This window comes from Myxocyprinus asiaticus, chromosome 17 (genome assembly GCF_019703515.2).
Source record: "Myxocyprinus asiaticus isolate MX2 ecotype Aquarium Trade chromosome 17, UBuf_Myxa_2, whole genome shotgun sequence".
Classification (NCBI taxonomy): Eukaryota; Metazoa; Chordata; class Actinopteri; order Cypriniformes; family Catostomidae; genus Myxocyprinus; species Myxocyprinus asiaticus.
In genome coordinates, this window is record NC_059360.1 from 15,448,904 (window position 1) to 15,468,068 (window position 19,165).

General features: G+C 38.0%; 1 protein-coding gene across 4 annotated transcripts in view; it reads right to left on the bottom strand.

Moving 5' to 3' along the window:
• LOC127454855 (echinoderm microtubule-associated protein-like 5) overlaps nucleotides 1–19,165 on the bottom strand; it is a 206,223-nt gene extending 187,058 nt beyond the window's left edge. For all 4 annotated transcript variants that reach the window (XM_051722326.1, XM_051722324.1, XM_051722325.1 and 1 more), the window contains exon 1: nucleotides 18,969–19,165. In XM_051722326.1, the coding sequence (XP_051578286.1) occupies nucleotides 18,969–19,165 (197 nt within the window). The remainder of the gene's footprint in view (nucleotides 1–18,968) is intronic.

Sequence of the window (19,165 nt, forward strand, 5' to 3'; positions counted from 1 at the left end):
TGTTTAGCTGCAGCAGAGACATGCTAGCTAAAGTCAGAGAGCTTTAGGATGAGCAACAGAAGCTTGTCATGGTAACCAGAGAATGAGTGGGAGGTGACATGTAAAGTTGGACAGCGTCTGCAGTCTACAGTGACTAACTAGGATCAGTTCACATACAAGGTCTGTTTAATAAACCAATGTTGTTAATGAGGCAGTAGCTGCCTGTACACTAGACAGCAGTGTTTGACAAAAGACATTACATTTTAGTTGTAAGTTAGTTGGTGTTGTAAGATATAGTAATATATATAGTAATGTTATTGTTCTGAATATAAGCAAGGCTGTGATTTGGCCATAGGCAAAGTGATGCAGTAGGGTTGAATCAATACCAAAATTTTGGCTTCGGTACGATTCCAGCCCTGGTACCTCGGTATCAATACTAAATCGATAATATAATTAATAAATAAAAAGCCTCAAATTTTTGATAAAATTACACAGAAAACAACTTGATTAAAAGAACTGCATAAAGTCTCACAGATACAAATTATGCATTTTCCTTTTTAATTTTTCTTGATTCCATGTTAAATGTTTTAATTAAATGTTACGATCAAATGGTGTTTAATCAAATTGATACATACAGCTTTAATCAATATATATATATATATATATATATATATATATATATATATATATATATATATATATATATATATATATATACACTACCGGTCAAAAGTTTTGAAACACACATTCTTTATTATATTTTTTTTTTCACATTTTAGAATAATAGTAAAGTCATTAAAACTATGGAATAACATAAATGTAGTGACTAAACAAAATCCAAAATAATGTGTTATATTTTAGCATCTTCATGTACTCTTGACATTTTCTCAACCAACTTCTTGAGGTGTCACCCTGGGATGCTTTTTAAACAGTATTGAAGGAGTTCCCATCTATGTTGGGCACTTATTAACTGCTTTTCTTTATTATTTGGTCCAAGTCATCCATTTCAAAAACTTTTTTTTTTTTTAATTAAATTTAAGTTTTATAATGAAATAAATTAATATGTTGGCACAATTATATTTTTGTCTAAAAAACTCATTTCAAACATTTAATCATACACCTTCAGATCAAAAGATTTTTAAGATCATGAGAAACATTTCAGTCAAGTGTTTCAAAACTTTTGACTGGTACAACATTCATGAAAAAAAATCTGATTACCTGTGGCACAAGGCTGCTATGGCTGAATCACAACATGCTGATAAAACACTTGCATTTGTGATATTGCTTACAAATAATAATAATAATACAAATAATAATTATAATAATATAATAATAAAACAACAATTTAATATTATATAATTGTTACTACGAGTATGATTGCTACTTTTTGAATATTACATTTTTATACAGTTGTTATATTTTTCTTTCTTCAATTTTATGCATCCAGTTGAATAGAGCTTTCATTTTAGTGGGACTTTTATTTTGACAGACCTTTGAGTTCTTCCTGTTTTTGACAGGTTAGTTATATCAAGCTTCCCATTAATGCTGGGATAATCCTGTCGCAACTCTGGAGCTGAAATCTCCGAACTGCACTAGAAGAGTTCTTTTAAATGTTAACAGCCATTTATACTCTAAACACACTGCATGAAAATTAATATTTGTGTTGCGCTTTTGTGAGTGTGTGCGCATGCATGCGCGCGTTTGTGTGACTGTGCATAAGTGTGTACAGCAGATGACAGAGCAAAACGGCACCTCTTGTTCATTCTGTAGCAAGCAGCACATGTGACTGTATAATATTTAATTAAATTACATCCTCCTGCTGTTTAATGATCACACTTGGCCATATCCAGAGGTTTTTTATTTTATTTTCAAATTGTCACTGATTTCATCTCAAAACTGTCACATCTCATAACATTTTGCTAATGACAGCATACTGTAATATGGTACCGAGATTAGCAACAAGATGAAATCATACCGTTTAAATTTTTCTGGTATCACGATACTTCGTTAGTACCGGTAAACCACACAACCTTATGATGCAGGTAACAGGGTATAATATTGCACACAAGGTGTATGGACTACTTTTATGGTATTTTTTTGTCCTTTTCAGAGCTTGACAGCCACTGGTCTCTATATGCTTTCATTGTATTGAAAAGAGCAGCGTGAACATTCTTCAAAACTTCTTTTGTGTTTTATTTATTTTTTTATTTTCTCCCCCTTTCTCCCCAATTTGGAATGCCCAATTCCCAGTGCGCTCTAAGTCCTCATGGTGGTGTAGTGACTCGCCTCAATCCGGGTGGACAAGGACGAATCTCAGTTGCCTCCATGTCTGAGACCGTCAATCCACGCATCTTATCATGTGGCTTGTTGAGCGCGTTACCTCGGAGACGTAGCGTGTCAAATCAAAATCAAATCACTTTATTGTCACACAGCCATATACACAAGTGCAATTCTTGGGTGCAGTTCCGATCAACATAGCAGTCGTGACAGTGATGAGACATATACCAATTTACAATAACATCAAATTAACACAACACAATTTAAACATCTGTTATACACATAATTACACTCAACAGTATACAAATAATAACATACACTGTACAGTATACAATACGCACTATATAGGTACACATTATTCAATAAAAATAAAAAATAAAAATATATAAAAAAGTATATATATATATATATAGAATGTACAGTATTGTACTGTATTGACATTCAGGCTGTCGATTGATAGTCAGTTGTTAAGAGAGAATATAATATAATAATAATATAATTTATGACAGTCCGGTGTGAGATATAAGAGTAAGGGTAATAAAGTGCAGTGCTAATGTATTTGATCATGGGAGATCAAGAGTTCAGAAGTCTGATTGCTTGGGGGAAGAAGCTATCATGGAGTCGGCTGGTGCGGGTCCTGATGCTGCGATACCGCCTGCCTGATGGTAGCAGTGAGAACAGCCCATGGCTCGGGTGGCTGGAGCCTCTGATGATCCTCCGAGCTTTTTTCACACACCGCCTTGTATATATTTCCTGGAGGGAGGGAAGCTCACCTCCGATGATGTGTCTGGCAGTTCGCACCACCCTTTGCAGTGCTTTGCGGTTGTGGGGGGTGCTATTGCCGTACCAGGCGGAGATAAAGCCAGTCAGGATGCTCTCCACAGTGCTGGTGTAGAACCGTGTGAGGATGTGGCGGTTCATTCCAAACTTCCTCAGCCATCTCAGGAAGAAGAGGCGCTGATGAGCCTTCTTCACAATGACTTCAGTGTGGAAGGACCATGTGAGTTCCTCAGTGATGTGGACACCCAGGAACTTGAAGCTGCTGACTCTCTCCACTGGTGCTCCATTGATGGTGATGGGACTGTGTTCTCTGTCTTTTCTTCTGAAGTCCATCACAAGCTCCTTTGTCTTACTGACGTTGAGGGAGAGGTTGTGCTCCTGACACCAGTGTGGAGGCCTACGCTATTCTTCGCAGCATCCACGCACAACTCACCACGTGCCCCGCCTCGACCAAGAACCACACATTATAGCAACCACTAGGAGGTTACCCCATGTGACTCTACCCTCCCTAGCAACCGGGCCAATTTGGTTGCTTAGGAGACCTGGCTGGAGTCACTCAGCACACCCTGGATTTGAACTTGCGACTCCAGGGGTGGTACTCAGCGTCAATACTTGCTGAGCTACCCAGGCCTCCCTTCTAATGTGTTTTATGAAAGGAAGAAAATCATACTGTTTAGGAATGCCAGAAGTAAATGATGAATATTCCTTAAATGTGGGGTCTTCTCTGACTACGGCACATGTGAGTTTCAAAAATATATTTGAAATACATTTGGTTGAACATACTGAGTATGATGATTAGGTTGGTCAAAGTTTTTGCATTCAACTATTTCTAGTTTCATTGTTTCTGTTTTCCAATCAGCTAAATTTTTTGCTAGTCTTTATTGTAGGTCTGTGATGTCAGGATTGCATGGATCTTTTGGGTTCACTGTGTCAAATCCATGCCACCCGAACCCACAAACACACACTCGCACATTCTGGTCATTGCCCAAATCAGGTCACAGCAGCCACAGTACTGCAGCAGTCACCTTGCCTGACCTGGTTGTGGATTAGCAGGAAGAAGAGGATTAGCACATTTCCAAAAGTCACTATTTATCTAGCTTGCCTTTGTTTCTATTCACCTTATTCAGCTCCGCAACTTTTCAGTGCTCTGCTCTTCCGAATTTTGTCATCTAACTTCCTGTTTGCATTGAATCTTCTGAGAAGAGTCGATCAAAATGGATTACGTGTGGGAGCAGAGAAAGTATGATGTTGATGGTGTGAGTCCTTCACTACGTGAAAATGCTAGTGACGTGTTTTTCTGTCACTGTAAATGTTCGTTTTTCTGACACCAGCGGAGGTAAATTAGACCTGGCAGATCACATTTGGACAGCTATGACACATTGCACTTTTTCATGATACAAGCATTTAATTGTTATACGTGTAAGTCTGCTTAATTTTTAGGTTTCAACTTGTTAATCATTTGTGTTAAAATGTGTAGTTGATATGAAATTTCAAACAGGACAGCTCGTTTTATTTGACATGCAAGTTCATTACATAAATGAAATTACATTTATTTTTTTAAAATTAATTTGTCACCCCACATTTGTAAGAGGCTTAAATGTGATTAAAATAGTAATAAAATGCAATATTTGCGATGTGTGTGTGTGTGTGTGTGTGTGTGTGTGTGTAAATATATAGTTGCACCCCTACCTTCGTTCGGGTTTAACACTCAAAAAATCCACTCACCTGAACTATAATGCTGTGAGTGAATGACAGGAGAAGATGGTCAGAGGTGTCTTACAGAGATATTTTTTAATGACTTTGTGTTGTCTCTTGGAGTTTCTTGAGCACAGAGGTAAATCAGTACGTCCACAGCGTGAAGGTAGGATCTTTATTTATGAATGAAGTACCCTTGTTTTAAAATCTCCCCGCTCTACTTCCAGTTTTTATGACATCTCCTGAACACTTTAAAATACTCATGATAACTTTTGACAACTCTATAACCTGAAAATCCACTTTGATAGCTAATTACACATTGACATCAACACCTCAGAAATCTATATAGAATACGCTAGACCGGAAGATCAAAGACAAAATTCTTAAGATGGCTGCGCGCTAGATTCTCTGCCGCATAAGGTGAATAGAGCAAGTTAGATCCCAACAACCAATAACAGTCCATGCTCAGCACCTGCTTACATAGGCAAACCTTAGTGTCTATGTAGAAACAGTCTGTGTCACAAATATTTGCATTATCTGTTCTGTGTTAGTAATGATCCATTATATATTAAATTTAAATAGCACTTCAATAAACATGGATTTAATTGGAAATTTGGAGATGGGGAAACCTGGTGATGATTCTACTGACCAAGAGTGATATGACCAGCAAAATAGTTAGTGCACAACTGATAATTAGACTTTATGAATTGGGCTTATTTTGCATGTAAAGCACGCTTTAGAAATAGCATTCTGTAGGCCTATAACATTTCTTAAAATAGTAGTGTCAATGACATCCAGTAATTATAGATCACACAAATAGCTCTACACATTAGACAACTTCTTCAAAAGAGTCATATTAAGATAATTGTCCTTGATCTTTTAAAATAATACTGTAACTCATAGTATTATGACTTCTTTAGATGAACCGCAAAAATTTATTTTCAGTTTCAAATCTATACTGGAACAAAGAAAGTGGCTGTACTTAAAACAGCCATAGTGTCCTGCTGTGGTGCAAAATGTTTCATAAAGGACAATATTCATACTCAAAGCAATTTATCCTTGATTTTATTGATTTTGCTAACTGTTTTAACTGTTCATTTTGGTATTAACTACACAGAAGATGGAATGCCTTCATCATTTTCATTATGATGCAATCTTGCTGGGCCAATTACATATTAACTGTCAGACAAGGCGTGATGGTTTTCTCATTTTTGATCTTCAGGGAATGCTCGTATCACACTCCCTAAGTGTAATTTCCATCCAACTAAATGTTTTTATGCCAATTTTACTTTTTTACCATATTTCAATTTTTAACCTGGTCTCATAGAATCACGTTACTATAAATAAATTTTTGCTAAATTAGTTTTACATGACTTGATTCTACGTAGCGCACCAGTTTTCTGGTGAAATAAATATGCTACTATATGCACTACAACAATGTTTTTATTCCCTTTCATACAAATCATGAGTAACATACCAGATTAACAGTTCACAAACACTTATGTTTTAAACAATATTATCTTATGACATTGAAATGCATGATTCGAAAGACCATTTTAACACTTGCATTACAAAACAATTCCACCATGGTTAAGTTGTGCAGTAGCTCAACTGATATAGGGTTGGACTTTAAACGTGGAAGACTGGGGTATGAGTCTTGTGGAGAATGCAAATCGAAACTTCAACCGAAAGTGTCATTGAGGCGCCACGAAATGAAGTGCTTCAGTTATTGCATTTTTCATCTAACATTTGCTTTTATGATACGAATGTTTAGGTTTAGATGTAGAATTTAGGGTAGGAACAGTGGTTTTGTTTATTTAAAACTAAATAAATACATGAGGTTTTTAAGGTTAATGCTCTATCATCTCACATTTGCTTTTAATTACAATATTGGATAGGTTTAGGTTAGGGAGGTAGGTTTTGTTCATTGAGTCACGTGAGTCATCTTTCCTACTTCTAGGATCAATGTGCGATCTCTTCAAGTAAGCTAATGAAATAATTTAAACTCAAATTAATGTTTCATGTGCATTTCTTTGTTTATTTGGCAGGTTGTCTAGTAAGAAGCTGGATAATGAGGAGTCAGATGGTCTTTTTTTTTTTTTTTCTTTTTTTTTTTTTTTACAAAATAAACCCAACAGAACTCCAACACAAACTGGAGGTGGATTTCGGCTGTTCAGCGATTTATTTCTTCTCACATAATTACATAATTTCAATAATAATTGTAATTTTTTGGTAAGTAGCCATATAATAACCAGGATATTGTACAATCACCCGGTTTTTATCACAAAATAAACCACTTCAAGGTGATACAACCTTTATCGCCCTGTTGGGGTTTATTTTGCAATAACAACCGGCTGACTGTAAATTATCTCTTACTTACAAATAACAGCATATGGGATTGGAATGACTTAAGGGTGACTAAATAATGGCAAAATTCATTTTAGCGTGAATTACTCCTTTAATAAACACAGCTGTAGCTCTTCAATGAGCAAATTCAATTTTACATATAGTCTGCCAAAGAACTCCCCTGAGCATAAAAGCAGGATTGTGGGCTTTTTAGTTATAGAGTGGAACTTTTCTAATAAAATGGGCATGTGAGACTGGTAAAGATGCTGAGTGGTTTGGTTACATCATAAAAGCTCTTCTGCTTTGGATCATGGGCAAATGGACACAGGAGGAGCTGCTTTGATATCTTTCAAGATGCATCCAACCACTCTAAAAGACCTCTCACAGTCCAAGAGCACTGTGCACAGAGAGGGCATTTACACCACCACACAAAAGACAGTGTGTACTGATGTGTGTATTTTTGTGAGGTGTGGAGCTGTGTCAGATAAGCAGCTTTAGGATAATGAATGAGAGGCTGATTGTAGCTCACAGAAACTACTATGGAAAGGGGGGTGGGGGGATTCCCTGCTTCAGGGGTCAGTACATTGCTAGTAAAGGGGAAGCCGTGCTAATCAGTGTCAAACCAGTAGAAACAGGACACCTGTCTGCTAGCATTAGCGTTTTGCTAATGGGCTCAAATACTCATGACTTCATCTTGTCAACATACATGTAGTGTGCTTACTAAGCACAAACATGATGCAAGTGTGGGCTTATTTTAACATGTCTTTACAGGTTTTAAAAATCCAGATATACTGGTTGTGTAACAAGTATTGGTTCTAGGCTTCACTTTAGACTCAAAATCGTACTAAACGGTAGAGATAGACAATACAAATTTTATTTTCAGTCCAATACAAGTACCAACAAGGCTGACATCACTGACATTTGATAACAATACTGATATTTCTGTTAAATATATATTTTTATATATAATTCTGAGAATAGCAAAGGTCGATATAATGTTAAACAGCAATTATAAGCATTATATTTGAAATCAATCATTATTGATATAAAATAAACATCAAGTTATAAGACTTGTTTTTGCATATAATTTATTAACAATTACACAACAAAATTCATCATGTTTAGTTTAAACAAAGACATAACAAATATCACAAAAACCTATTATAAGAAATATCCAATCTTAATTGTTGTAAAGTGAGGTGAAATAACCTCTAACTGCCATGATACTAGGTTGTGCTAAGTGGTTGCTAAGGAGTTGCTTGGTGGTTGTTTATTGGCCCAAGGCAAAGGAGCCCACCCAACATGATCACACAGGAAATCAACACTTTGCTTCCGAATGTACCCTGAAATTGCATGAGCAACCTCCAAGACACTTGTTCTAGTCCCATGGAAACCAGGAAGTAATCATGTTCATATAAAAAAAATGTTGAGCACCATTCGGAGGTTGCATTTTTGCTCTAAAATTAAATTTTTTATGCCACTGACAGTTAGCTTTAGGGTTGGGCATTGGGTTAGGGTTAATAAATATGCATTCCTGTTGACTGTATTACATTATTAAAAACTAAGAATACAACTCGCTTCTGTACAACTTCGCTGTGGATATTTCACACGGAAACTGAGAAGGATATAGCTGCAGGCAGACCTCCAAAAAGGGACACTTCAAACTGTCAGCAAAGGGAGCCTCTAACCCTTTCCCTAAACTTAACCGTGAGTGGAAGTGACATCCCCTTTTGGAGTTGGCCCAACCCCCTTTTGGAGTTTAACCCGCCCTCTTTTGGAGATTCCGCCCCATTTGGAGGTCTCCGGCCTCTAGCTGTACCAACTTGCAGAAACTGGAACTCACACATGCCTATGCGTTCATTGACACTTCCAGCTTCAGCCACTGGGGCAGTGGTTCAAATTTCGGTAAGCACAGACTGATTTAGCACCGGAACTTTCGACCTGCTGTTGCTGAATTCATAGTGCAATCAGACTGTCCCAACTCCAAATCTCTATGATATTCTGGTCCCTAGATATGGTTTGAGTCCCTCCTTCAATGTAAGTCGTTAGCACGTTTACTCATCAGCCAGGTGAAAAACGCAAGTCCTTTCACTTATAATAAGCTGATAGCACACCTCTCCTCAACAAGAAACAAAATGTCTTGTATGTCGCACAGACGGTCAGCCCTGTTCATAGCGAGTAAATCAGTTGCATATGCGAATAAGCCACTGGCGAATAAATATTCTGATTTTACTCGCCAGAGCTTGAGTTGTGTAGTGACGAAAAAGAACTTGAGTGCTGCAATCATTTTACTGAATAAGAAGCCGGCGATTAAGAAACTGGTGAGCAACACGAGACACAACACACTTTCAAGAGACACAACACACGAGACACTTTCCCTAAAGGAAATTGACCTTATCTGGCTGCAGTGGGTCCGGATCTGTCCTGATCGCGCTGTCACCATCACTTTATTTCAGCTGTGAAATTACATTGACATTGCTTTTAAGAATGTCAACTTTGACTTTGGTTAAACTGTTCCCCAGACTGTTTTCACAACATTCTTTATTTTAAAGCATTGGCTACAGACCATTAATGCACCTGTTGGACGTCTGTTAGAAGGTAAATGTGTTGGAAAACTTGAGAGGTTGTAGATTTGAATTGAAATCTTTTTTTTTTTCATCCCCTTTTCTCCCAATTTGGAATGCCCAATTCCCACTACTTAGTAGGTCCTCGTGGTGGCGCGGTTACTCACCTCAATCCGGGTGGCGGAGGACAAGTCTCAGTTGCCTGAGCTTCTGAGACAGTCAATCCGCGCATCTTATCACGTGGCTCATTGTGCATGACACCGCGGAGACTCCCAGCATGTGGAGGCTCATGCTACTCTCCGCGATCCAGTCACAACTTACCACGTACCCCATTGAGAGCGAGAACCACTAATCGCGACCACGAGGAGGTTACCCCACTCCTACCCTCCCTAGCAACCGGGCCAATTTGGTTGCTTAGGAGACCTGGCTGGAGTCACTCAGCACACCCTGGATAAAAAATACAAATTTTTAACAAATCTATGCAAGTGTTTGGAAATGTTTTTTGTTTGTTTGTTTTTGTTATTTTTTGCATAGTAGTTTTGATATAGTAGCACTTAAATTATTATTTGTATAATATAACTATTAATTCTATTTTCATTAGGTTCCAACCTAACCTTAAAATTTTTTATGAAATTTCAAACAGTGACAACAGCTTGTATCATTATTAAAAATGCTATTTTTATGACATCACATATAAATTGATAAAATGTGAAATTTGCACATTTGTACACAAGCTAAAATGTGATTAAAAGGATCAAAAGTGAAATATGAAAATAAAATGTACAATCTTGCATACTATATTGGGTGAAATCACATATATATATATATATATATATATATATATATATATATATATATATATATATATATATATATATATATTATTAGATGGCGCCACAGATGGATGCTTCGGTGTGGAGCTCTCTAGCGTTTTTATTACTTTTATTTTTTTGTCATGTTTTTTGTCACTCTTTCCCGATCAGTTTCACCAGGGATGAACTGCTAAATATTCGGCAGAGCATACCTGATAATTTTTTGCTGGTGTTTGATTATTCGGACGTTTTATTAGACATCTTAGTTGGAGGTGCAGCAGTGCTTTACAAGCGATCCAAAAGGCGCACATGAGGGAAGCGAGCCGACACACTTGTGAAGCTTCGTCAACGCGGCTTTAGGATTCCACTGCCGAGTATTCATCTGGCGAATGTCCACACCCACGCCAACAAAACGGACAAACTGCTTCTGCTCAAACAAATAGGACTTTTCTAACTCCGCTGCTCTGTGTTTCATGGAAACCTGGCTGAATGAAGTCATCCTGGAGTGCGTTTCATCTGCCGGGCTTCCAGCTGTTCAGAGCGAATCGCACTGCGGAATCATCAGGGAAAACAAGAGGCTGTGGAACATGCTTTTACGTTAATGAAAGTTGGTGTACAGATGTAACAGCGTTGAAGAAGATGTACTGTCCTAATTTAGAAGTGCTCTTCATCAACCCTAATCCTTTCTACTTGCCACGGGTGTTTTCCTCATTTATTCTGGTGAGTGTTACTGTTTATTTCCTGCCACAAGCATGCGTGAACAGTGAACATGTTGCAACAGCTGGCTGATAATATCACAGACATGGAGCAACAACACCCGGACTCACTTATTATTAATAAAACTAACCTCACCTGTGAACTGCTCAAATACAAACAACACATCACATGCCCCACCAGAGACAGAAATATACTGGACAACTACTACGCCACTGTAAAGGATGCATATCGCTCTGTCCCACGTGCAGCTTTAGGACTCTCTGATCACTGTCTGGTTTATCTTCTCCTGACCTACAAGCTGAAACTAAAATCAGCTAAGCCTGTAGTAAGGACTGTAAAAAGATGGACTGATGGAGTGTTTTTTAAGCTGCAGCAACAGACCTGGATGAGCTCACAGATACTGTGACATCATATATCAATTTCTATGAGAATATGTGCATCCCTACTAGGACATTTTTATCATTCAATAACGATAAACCATGGTTTACAGGAAAACTGTAACATGCCAAAGAGGATGTTTACAGATGTGGGGATAAAATATTGTATAACCAGGCCAGGAACACACTGACTAAGGAAATCAGAGTGGCTAAAAGAAGCTGCTCTGAAAAGCTGAAAAACCAGTTTTCAGTCAACAATCCTGCATCTGTGTGGACAGACCTGAAAAGCACCACCAAGTACAAGACACCTCCCCATCGCTCTGAAGAGAGTCAACTAATGGCTGATGAACTGAATGTGTTTTACTGCTGGTTTGAAAAGCCCAGTCTCACACCCCACCCCCACTCTGATCTTCATGTCACACACACCAACACCTGGAACCTGCTACTCAATCTGCACTTATGATCTGTGAGGTGGATGTGTGCCGGGTCTTTCGGAAACAAAAGACTAGGAAAGCTTCAGGCCCAGACGTGTCTCACCTGCCTGTCTGAAAGTCTGCACTGACCAACTGGCCCCCATCTTCACACAGATCTTTAATAGGTCACTGAAACAATGTGAATTTCCCTGCTACTTCAAATGCTCCACCATCATTCCAGTCCCCCCAAAAAATACAAATCCCAGGACTTAATGACTACAGACCTGTCGCTCTCATGTCTGTGGTAATGAAGTCATTTGAGAGACTGGTTTTGGCCTACCTGAAGGACATAACTGGACTCCTGCTGGACCCCCTTCAGTTTGCAAACAGGTCTGTGGATGATGCTGTCATTATGGGACTGCATTATATCCTGCAACACCTCAACAGACCTAGGACTTATGCAAGGATCCTATTTGTGGACTTCAGTTCAGCCTTCAATACCATCATGCCAGATTTTCTCTCAACCAAACTGACCCAGCTCTCCATATATATGATGCCCCCTTCTCTGTTTTCTTAATATCTTTTTAGTTAACTTTTAGATAACATTAGTTTTCAGTTGCATTGCACTTATTTGTTGTCAAAAGTCTGACGAGTTAAAAACAAAAATGTACTAGCCAATGGCGATTAATTCTCCAACCTGTCCATAAAGGGTTTATCTGAAGTTTATTTCTCAGTGTTAGGGATTTTGAAAAACCTCAAAAACGTCTAACTTAAGATTGAACAATAGTAATGATGCTTGACTTAGCAAACAGCACTAAAAACACTTAGTATCATAATATTGTTATGTGAGGATTGATCCTCATGATAAAACAACAATATCGAAAATCTCCTACATTTGACCATCCCTACTATAAGAGAAACAAACAATTTTACAACTGTGCTGCAAAGCATAGTGATTTTTATCTCCAGGGCAGGACTTACCCTGTAAGCCAACAAAGCGATAGTTCAATCACATTAGGTGGAGAGCTGCCAAGGCCTTTAACAAAACTAACAAGCCGAGAGACCCAGTGAGGCTTATAAAGAAGGTTTAAATACATACATTTAATCTCAGTGGCAACTAAAGCAAGGTAACACAAACACTTGACTGGCATTCGTGCATTTTACGCACAGGATCTGTACTAAAACTGTAAACTCTGACCACACACACAATTTTACACACTGATACACACACTGAAACATTCAGACCCATTGATACTATTATAGTAAGAGCATCAGGAGGCAGCGCAGATTAAGGATTACGTTAGAAATGAGTGCATGCGAGTGCACATGGCTTAGAGATGGACCCGAGCACCACACATGGCACAGAGAGAGAGAGCTTCCATATGATTAGATCACGTGATTTAAAGCAGGCACAATGTCCAACCCCTCCCCCCTGAATGAGCAATCATGTCAGTCAGTCACACACACTCATACGTGCATGCTGGCTACACACCAAACATCACGCAAAGGTTGCAAAAGTCACCTAATCCTCGCCTTTATAAGGAAAGAATCTTTTTCATGAGATTCATCCTCCCAAATATTCCATGCAAAAAACAACACAACACTTCTCTTAAAAGGGATAGTTCACTAAAAAATCCTGTCATCATTTTCTCACTCTCATGTTGTTACAAACCTGTATGACCTTTTCTCTTCTGTAGAACACAAAAGGAGATGTTAGCATGTCAGAATTTTATTCTCATTCACCATTCACTGTAATTGCATCTTTAATGGTGACTGAAGCAAAACATTCTGCCTAACATCTCCTTTTGTGTTCCACAGACGAAAGACATAGGAGTTTAGAACAACATCAGGGTGAGTAAATAAGGACAGAATTTTAAGTTTTTTGGGGAAAAAATAAACTTTAACCTTTTAAAGGGACATGCTATGCACAAAACACAGCAAGGAAATCCACATAACAGACATTCACTAGCACCAAATCATTTGAAAGACAGGAAGATGAATAGAACACAGCAGGTAGCCAGACATTTTCCCATCATTTATAGTCACCCTGGCCATTTGTTGCCTGACATCTCCAATCGCTATCCACCCCTATTATTTTTTTAACACCTGTAGTAAACAAACAGACGTCTGAGGGCACAGAGCCTCAAGAGCGTGACCAGCATGCACCTGTACGTGAGACTTGTGCATGCTCACGCATAGCCATTTTAGGGCTAAAAACAAAAATTTTAAGATAATCTATAATAATATGTGCTATTTTGGAATCAAGGATTTAAATTTCTCAGGTTATTGTGCTGAAGGAATAGTTAGTTCATAAATCAACATTCTGTTATTATTTACTCACCCTCATGTTGTTGCAAACCTGTATAACTTTTTGCTCTTCTGTGGAACACAAAAGAGTTATTTTGCAGAATGTACTGGCCGCTCTTTTTCATACAGTGAAGGTGAATGGGGACTGGGGCTGAAGAGTTCCAAAAATGACAAAAAAATATCACCATTAAAATGTTATAAAAGTGGTCCATATGACTTGTGCACAATATTCCAATGCTGTGTCCCAATTCGTCTACTTATACTATGCTGTTAAAGTGTGCACTGTTTTTGTAATGGAAAAGTGTCTACTTTTTAGTGTGTGTCAAAAATGTGTGTAAGTATTGGGACATACTATTACGTCATTAAATTGTACCTTGAAACAAAAGACCCTTCTGTTGCATTGTTACGTGTATCATGTCACCGTACACCAACCTGTCAATCATCCTGTTACAGTTATCATGACATGCACATTCCTCATTTCATTTTTACTATCATTCATTCATCATTCTTTATTGCATTTCATTTGCGATACCCTACAATGATCAGATAGGGTCCTGATTTGGACGCAGGGCAAGTCTTCTGAAGCCATGCAATAGCTTTGTGTGAGAAACAGTAGGAAATTTAAATAGCTATTAGCTGAAGATCTTTCCCCTGTAGCTCTCAAATCTATAACACCAGCTACCATATAGCTTCAAAAGACTTATATAGTGTTATGAATATGTTAAATGTACAACTTTTACGTTACTTTTATTTTTAAAGAGCGGCTAGGACATTCTACAACATAACTAGGCCTATCTATCCACAGCACACTGAAAAAAATGACTAGCAAGATTTACTTACTAGTTGCAAGATTCTGCACAGTTTTTCTAAGTAAATTTGAATGGTATAAAATAAATAAAAAGTCAAATCAACTTCATGACATTTCTTCATGGTTTTTTAGTTTAGGATTAATACATGATGATGCATTGTAAAGATAACAAATAATCATAAATAATATTTACTTAATAGCTAGAGCATTCATTTTTGTATGCTTGAATTGAGTAAAAATGTAGAACTGACTTAATATTTTTAAGTTCACGCTTAAACAAACATATTCAATGTAGAGAGTACTTAATCTTTTCTGCTATATTTACTTTTCTGCCAACAAACCATGTTATTAAGATTTTTCCTAAATTTAATCCCTAACCCAAATCATAAACCTAACTGTGATTTTAATATGAAAATAACTTGTGTACCATGGAAGGAAGAAAACATTGTGGTTTGAAACAAGACAAGGGAAGCATTAAGGCTGTTGACATAAATAAAGTTTGTCTTTCCTTTCTTAAAGGAAAAAATGAAAATGATCTCATCATTTATGAATGTAATATTTATAAATAAATACCCCTAACCCATCCCAGATGTGTTTGACTTTCTTTCTTCAGCATTACACAAATGAAGATTTTTCAGAAGAATTTCTCAGCTCTGTCAGTCCAGACAATGCAAGTGAATGGGTGCCAACATTTGGAAGCTCCAAAATCACATAAAGGAATCATAAAAGTAATCCATAAGACTCCAGTGGTTAAATCAATGTCTTTAGAAGCGTTATGATAGGTGTGGGTGAGAAACAGATCAATATTTAAGTCCATTTTTACTATAAATTCTGCACCCTGCTCAGTCAGTCTCCACTTTAACTTTCACATTCTTCTTCTTGTGTTTTTAGTGATTCACATTCTTCATACATATCTCCCCCTACTGGGCAGGGAGAAGAATTTCAAGCAAAAATGGACTTTAATATTGATCTGTTTCTTACCCACACCTATCATATCACTTATGAAGATATGGATTTAACTACTGGAGTCTTATGGATTACCTTTATGCTGCCTTTATGTGATTTTTGGTACGTCAGATTTTTGAAACACTCATTACTAGTCAAAGCTCAATATTTCATGTGCTTTCCTGAGGGAGTGTTTTGACGTAATATTAATGTGAAAAGAGGACAGATATCAGCGATGCTCAACACAGCACAGCATGAGTGGATTCAGACCAACTCACCATACATTAACAATCACGTCTGTTAGGGATAAGAGGGTCTCTCTCTCTCTCTCTCTCTCTCTTTCACACAAGCTGCTGTTCAACATCTGTAGCTCAGCCCTGGGCCCATCCTCTACCTCCCACTGAGCATTCTACTCAAGGGCAAATAACACAGGATACAAACCAACTCCACCACCAGCTAACAATGTCATGCTAGCAGCAACTCAGGGCAACTAATACAGGAGAAACACCAGTATCTGACCTGGTAGAAAAGTTGGATGTATTCACTTAGAAGCAGATAAACGTGACATGAACTAATCTGAATTTTGGATATCATATAGGCATATTGCATTCTGATATGGCATCATTAGAGTCTTGTTACTGTAATACAGTGTATGAATGGATACACTGTTGTATTCTCAGCACACATATACTCAGAATAGATTGGAATATTTTCTAAACATATGAATCACTCATGACCTTTCTATGTATTTAGATACTTGTGCTGATAACTTGATAAAAGAGCACTGCTGGCATAGGGACGCATCTGACATGCATGAACGGCATATAATGGCTCTCCCAGAAAGTCACGCAATAGGTCACATTCTACTGTAAGAGGAGATGAATGGGTCCCTACGAGACATTTGACACACAAACACACACCTGGGACATACCGGTAGGTAGTAAATATATGGTACTATAGTATTAATCAAAATTACAATGCAAACATAAATGCAAAATTTGTATCTACAGCCAATCCATTAAAAAACAGAAAGCATTTAATTAACATCAGAAATTCCTATCATTGTGATGCTTTGTGTACAGATGACATGGAATAGCAGCACATGCACACACCTGAGCCTTCACAAACCCACTCACGCATTCACACGAACACAAGGTATCCAAGGTCAGTTTCTCTGTTGCCTAATTAATAATACAGAATTGAAGCAGATGACCGGCAGCGAGGCAGAGCACCACCCCCTCCAGCTCTCACTAAAACACCATACATGTATGTACACACAACACACACACACACACACAGACAAACCCACACACAGACTCCTGTAGGATGCCCTAACCTTGATAATCATATGACGTGCTGCTGATATGGTGTCTTCACCATCAGCTAGAAACATCTTTATATGCACATGAATACAGGTCAAAACCTTACTTGACCATCAAATATAATTTAAGAGAGCTTATATCAAAAGCATAACCTAACACAGAGGTCATTTTATAACTGGTAGGATTAAGGTTGTTGGTTAGTATTGTATAGGACAATGAATTAAAGCTAAACTAGCCAGCTAAACAGGTCTTGTGGTGAAGATCTTGGATTACACTTGTGCCATTATAAATTTCCAGACAAATTAAAGCAAAGCAGTTTAATGAATAATGATACACTCTGAACGAATGTTATCTATGCAACGATTTAACCGAAATAAATCAATTAATTGGACCAAATTCATGGCTGGGGACTATTTTATGTAGATATATTATGTTAAATATGATATTTTTTTAAGTATTTACTTTATCTGGGGGTTATCGTATTAAAATAAAGTTTCATGCCTGATTCAGTGCAACCCAGCTAACAATTTTTGGTTCCCCTAACGTTCTGGGAACGTTCGTTTTTGGTTCCCAGAACGCACATTCTAACATTCTCTCTTGGTTCACCAGGAAAGTTTTCTTTATGGAAACAGAACGTTTCCTGTGTTTTAGGAAACACAGCCAAAACCAAGCCAAAACTACACCCTTGCCTGTAGGTTTGGAGAACATTCCCCGTACGTCTTACTTACGTTCTCCTAACGTTCCCCTAACGTTCTCCTAACCTCTTACATTATATGTCTCAATTTCAGTTAGTGTGCGTTTATAACCCATTTGTACAGCTCAATAACGCAAAATATTACGAATGTGCTCAAACAAAAAAATGACGTATGTTTGGTAAAAGTCAACAGTAGGCCTATATGTAAACGTTTTGGGGATTCTTTATATTTCAGAAACTAAAATAACCCATCACATGCACGTCTAGGACTGAAGCTGCAGAGTAGTTACAGCTTTACGCGTTTCTTGCGTTCAAAAACAGCTAGACGGAACGCAACGGAAGGGAGCGCAACAATCTCCAGACGCGTTGTTCAAAGTTGAACTGTTCACACTGAACGCGTTTTTTCCGTCCGCCTGCGCTCTTTTTCCACAGACGCACATCGCAGTGTCAAGTAAAAAAGAACGTCCACTTTAAACACGCTCAGTTTTACAATTAAAAAAAAATAAAATAAACACGGCGTAACGCATGTGTACATAAACTAACAGTTAAAAAATAGCGCAGACGGAACGTAAGAACGCGTTCTCTTAAGTTGCTCCGCTGAGGCGCTGTCCAGCACGCCAGCCTCCTGAAGGTGATCAGCCGATCTCTTAGCGTGACGGAGATCACCTTCAGCACCCTGACGTGCTGGACAGCGCCTCAGCGGAGCAACTTCCACATCCATTTCTCCACTTTTTTGATCTAGCGATTAAATAAACAACATCAACATCTTACATAAGTAGGCTGACTCTGGCTTGAATGCATTAACACCATTGAAGACCATTGCAGTCTACTATAAGTGTGATACTTTGTGTGCATTTGTTGAACAAAACACCTCTATTTCCCGCTGCAAATGTCTGGATTCTTTTGAAATGCATTCATGTGAATGTGCCCACCTGATTATGTCATCGTTGTGTCCCAAATAAAATTTCTGCTTGTGTTCCCGTGTGTTGTACACAACTCCGACGCCGGCGACGAAATAGACGATCTCCTTGGCGGCTGTGTAGTACAGGTTGTTGCGGCACTGGTGGCCCCGGTAGCCGTAAACCCACTCCAGTCGCAGATGACAGTTCGGAGCTGTTCTGTCAGCCAT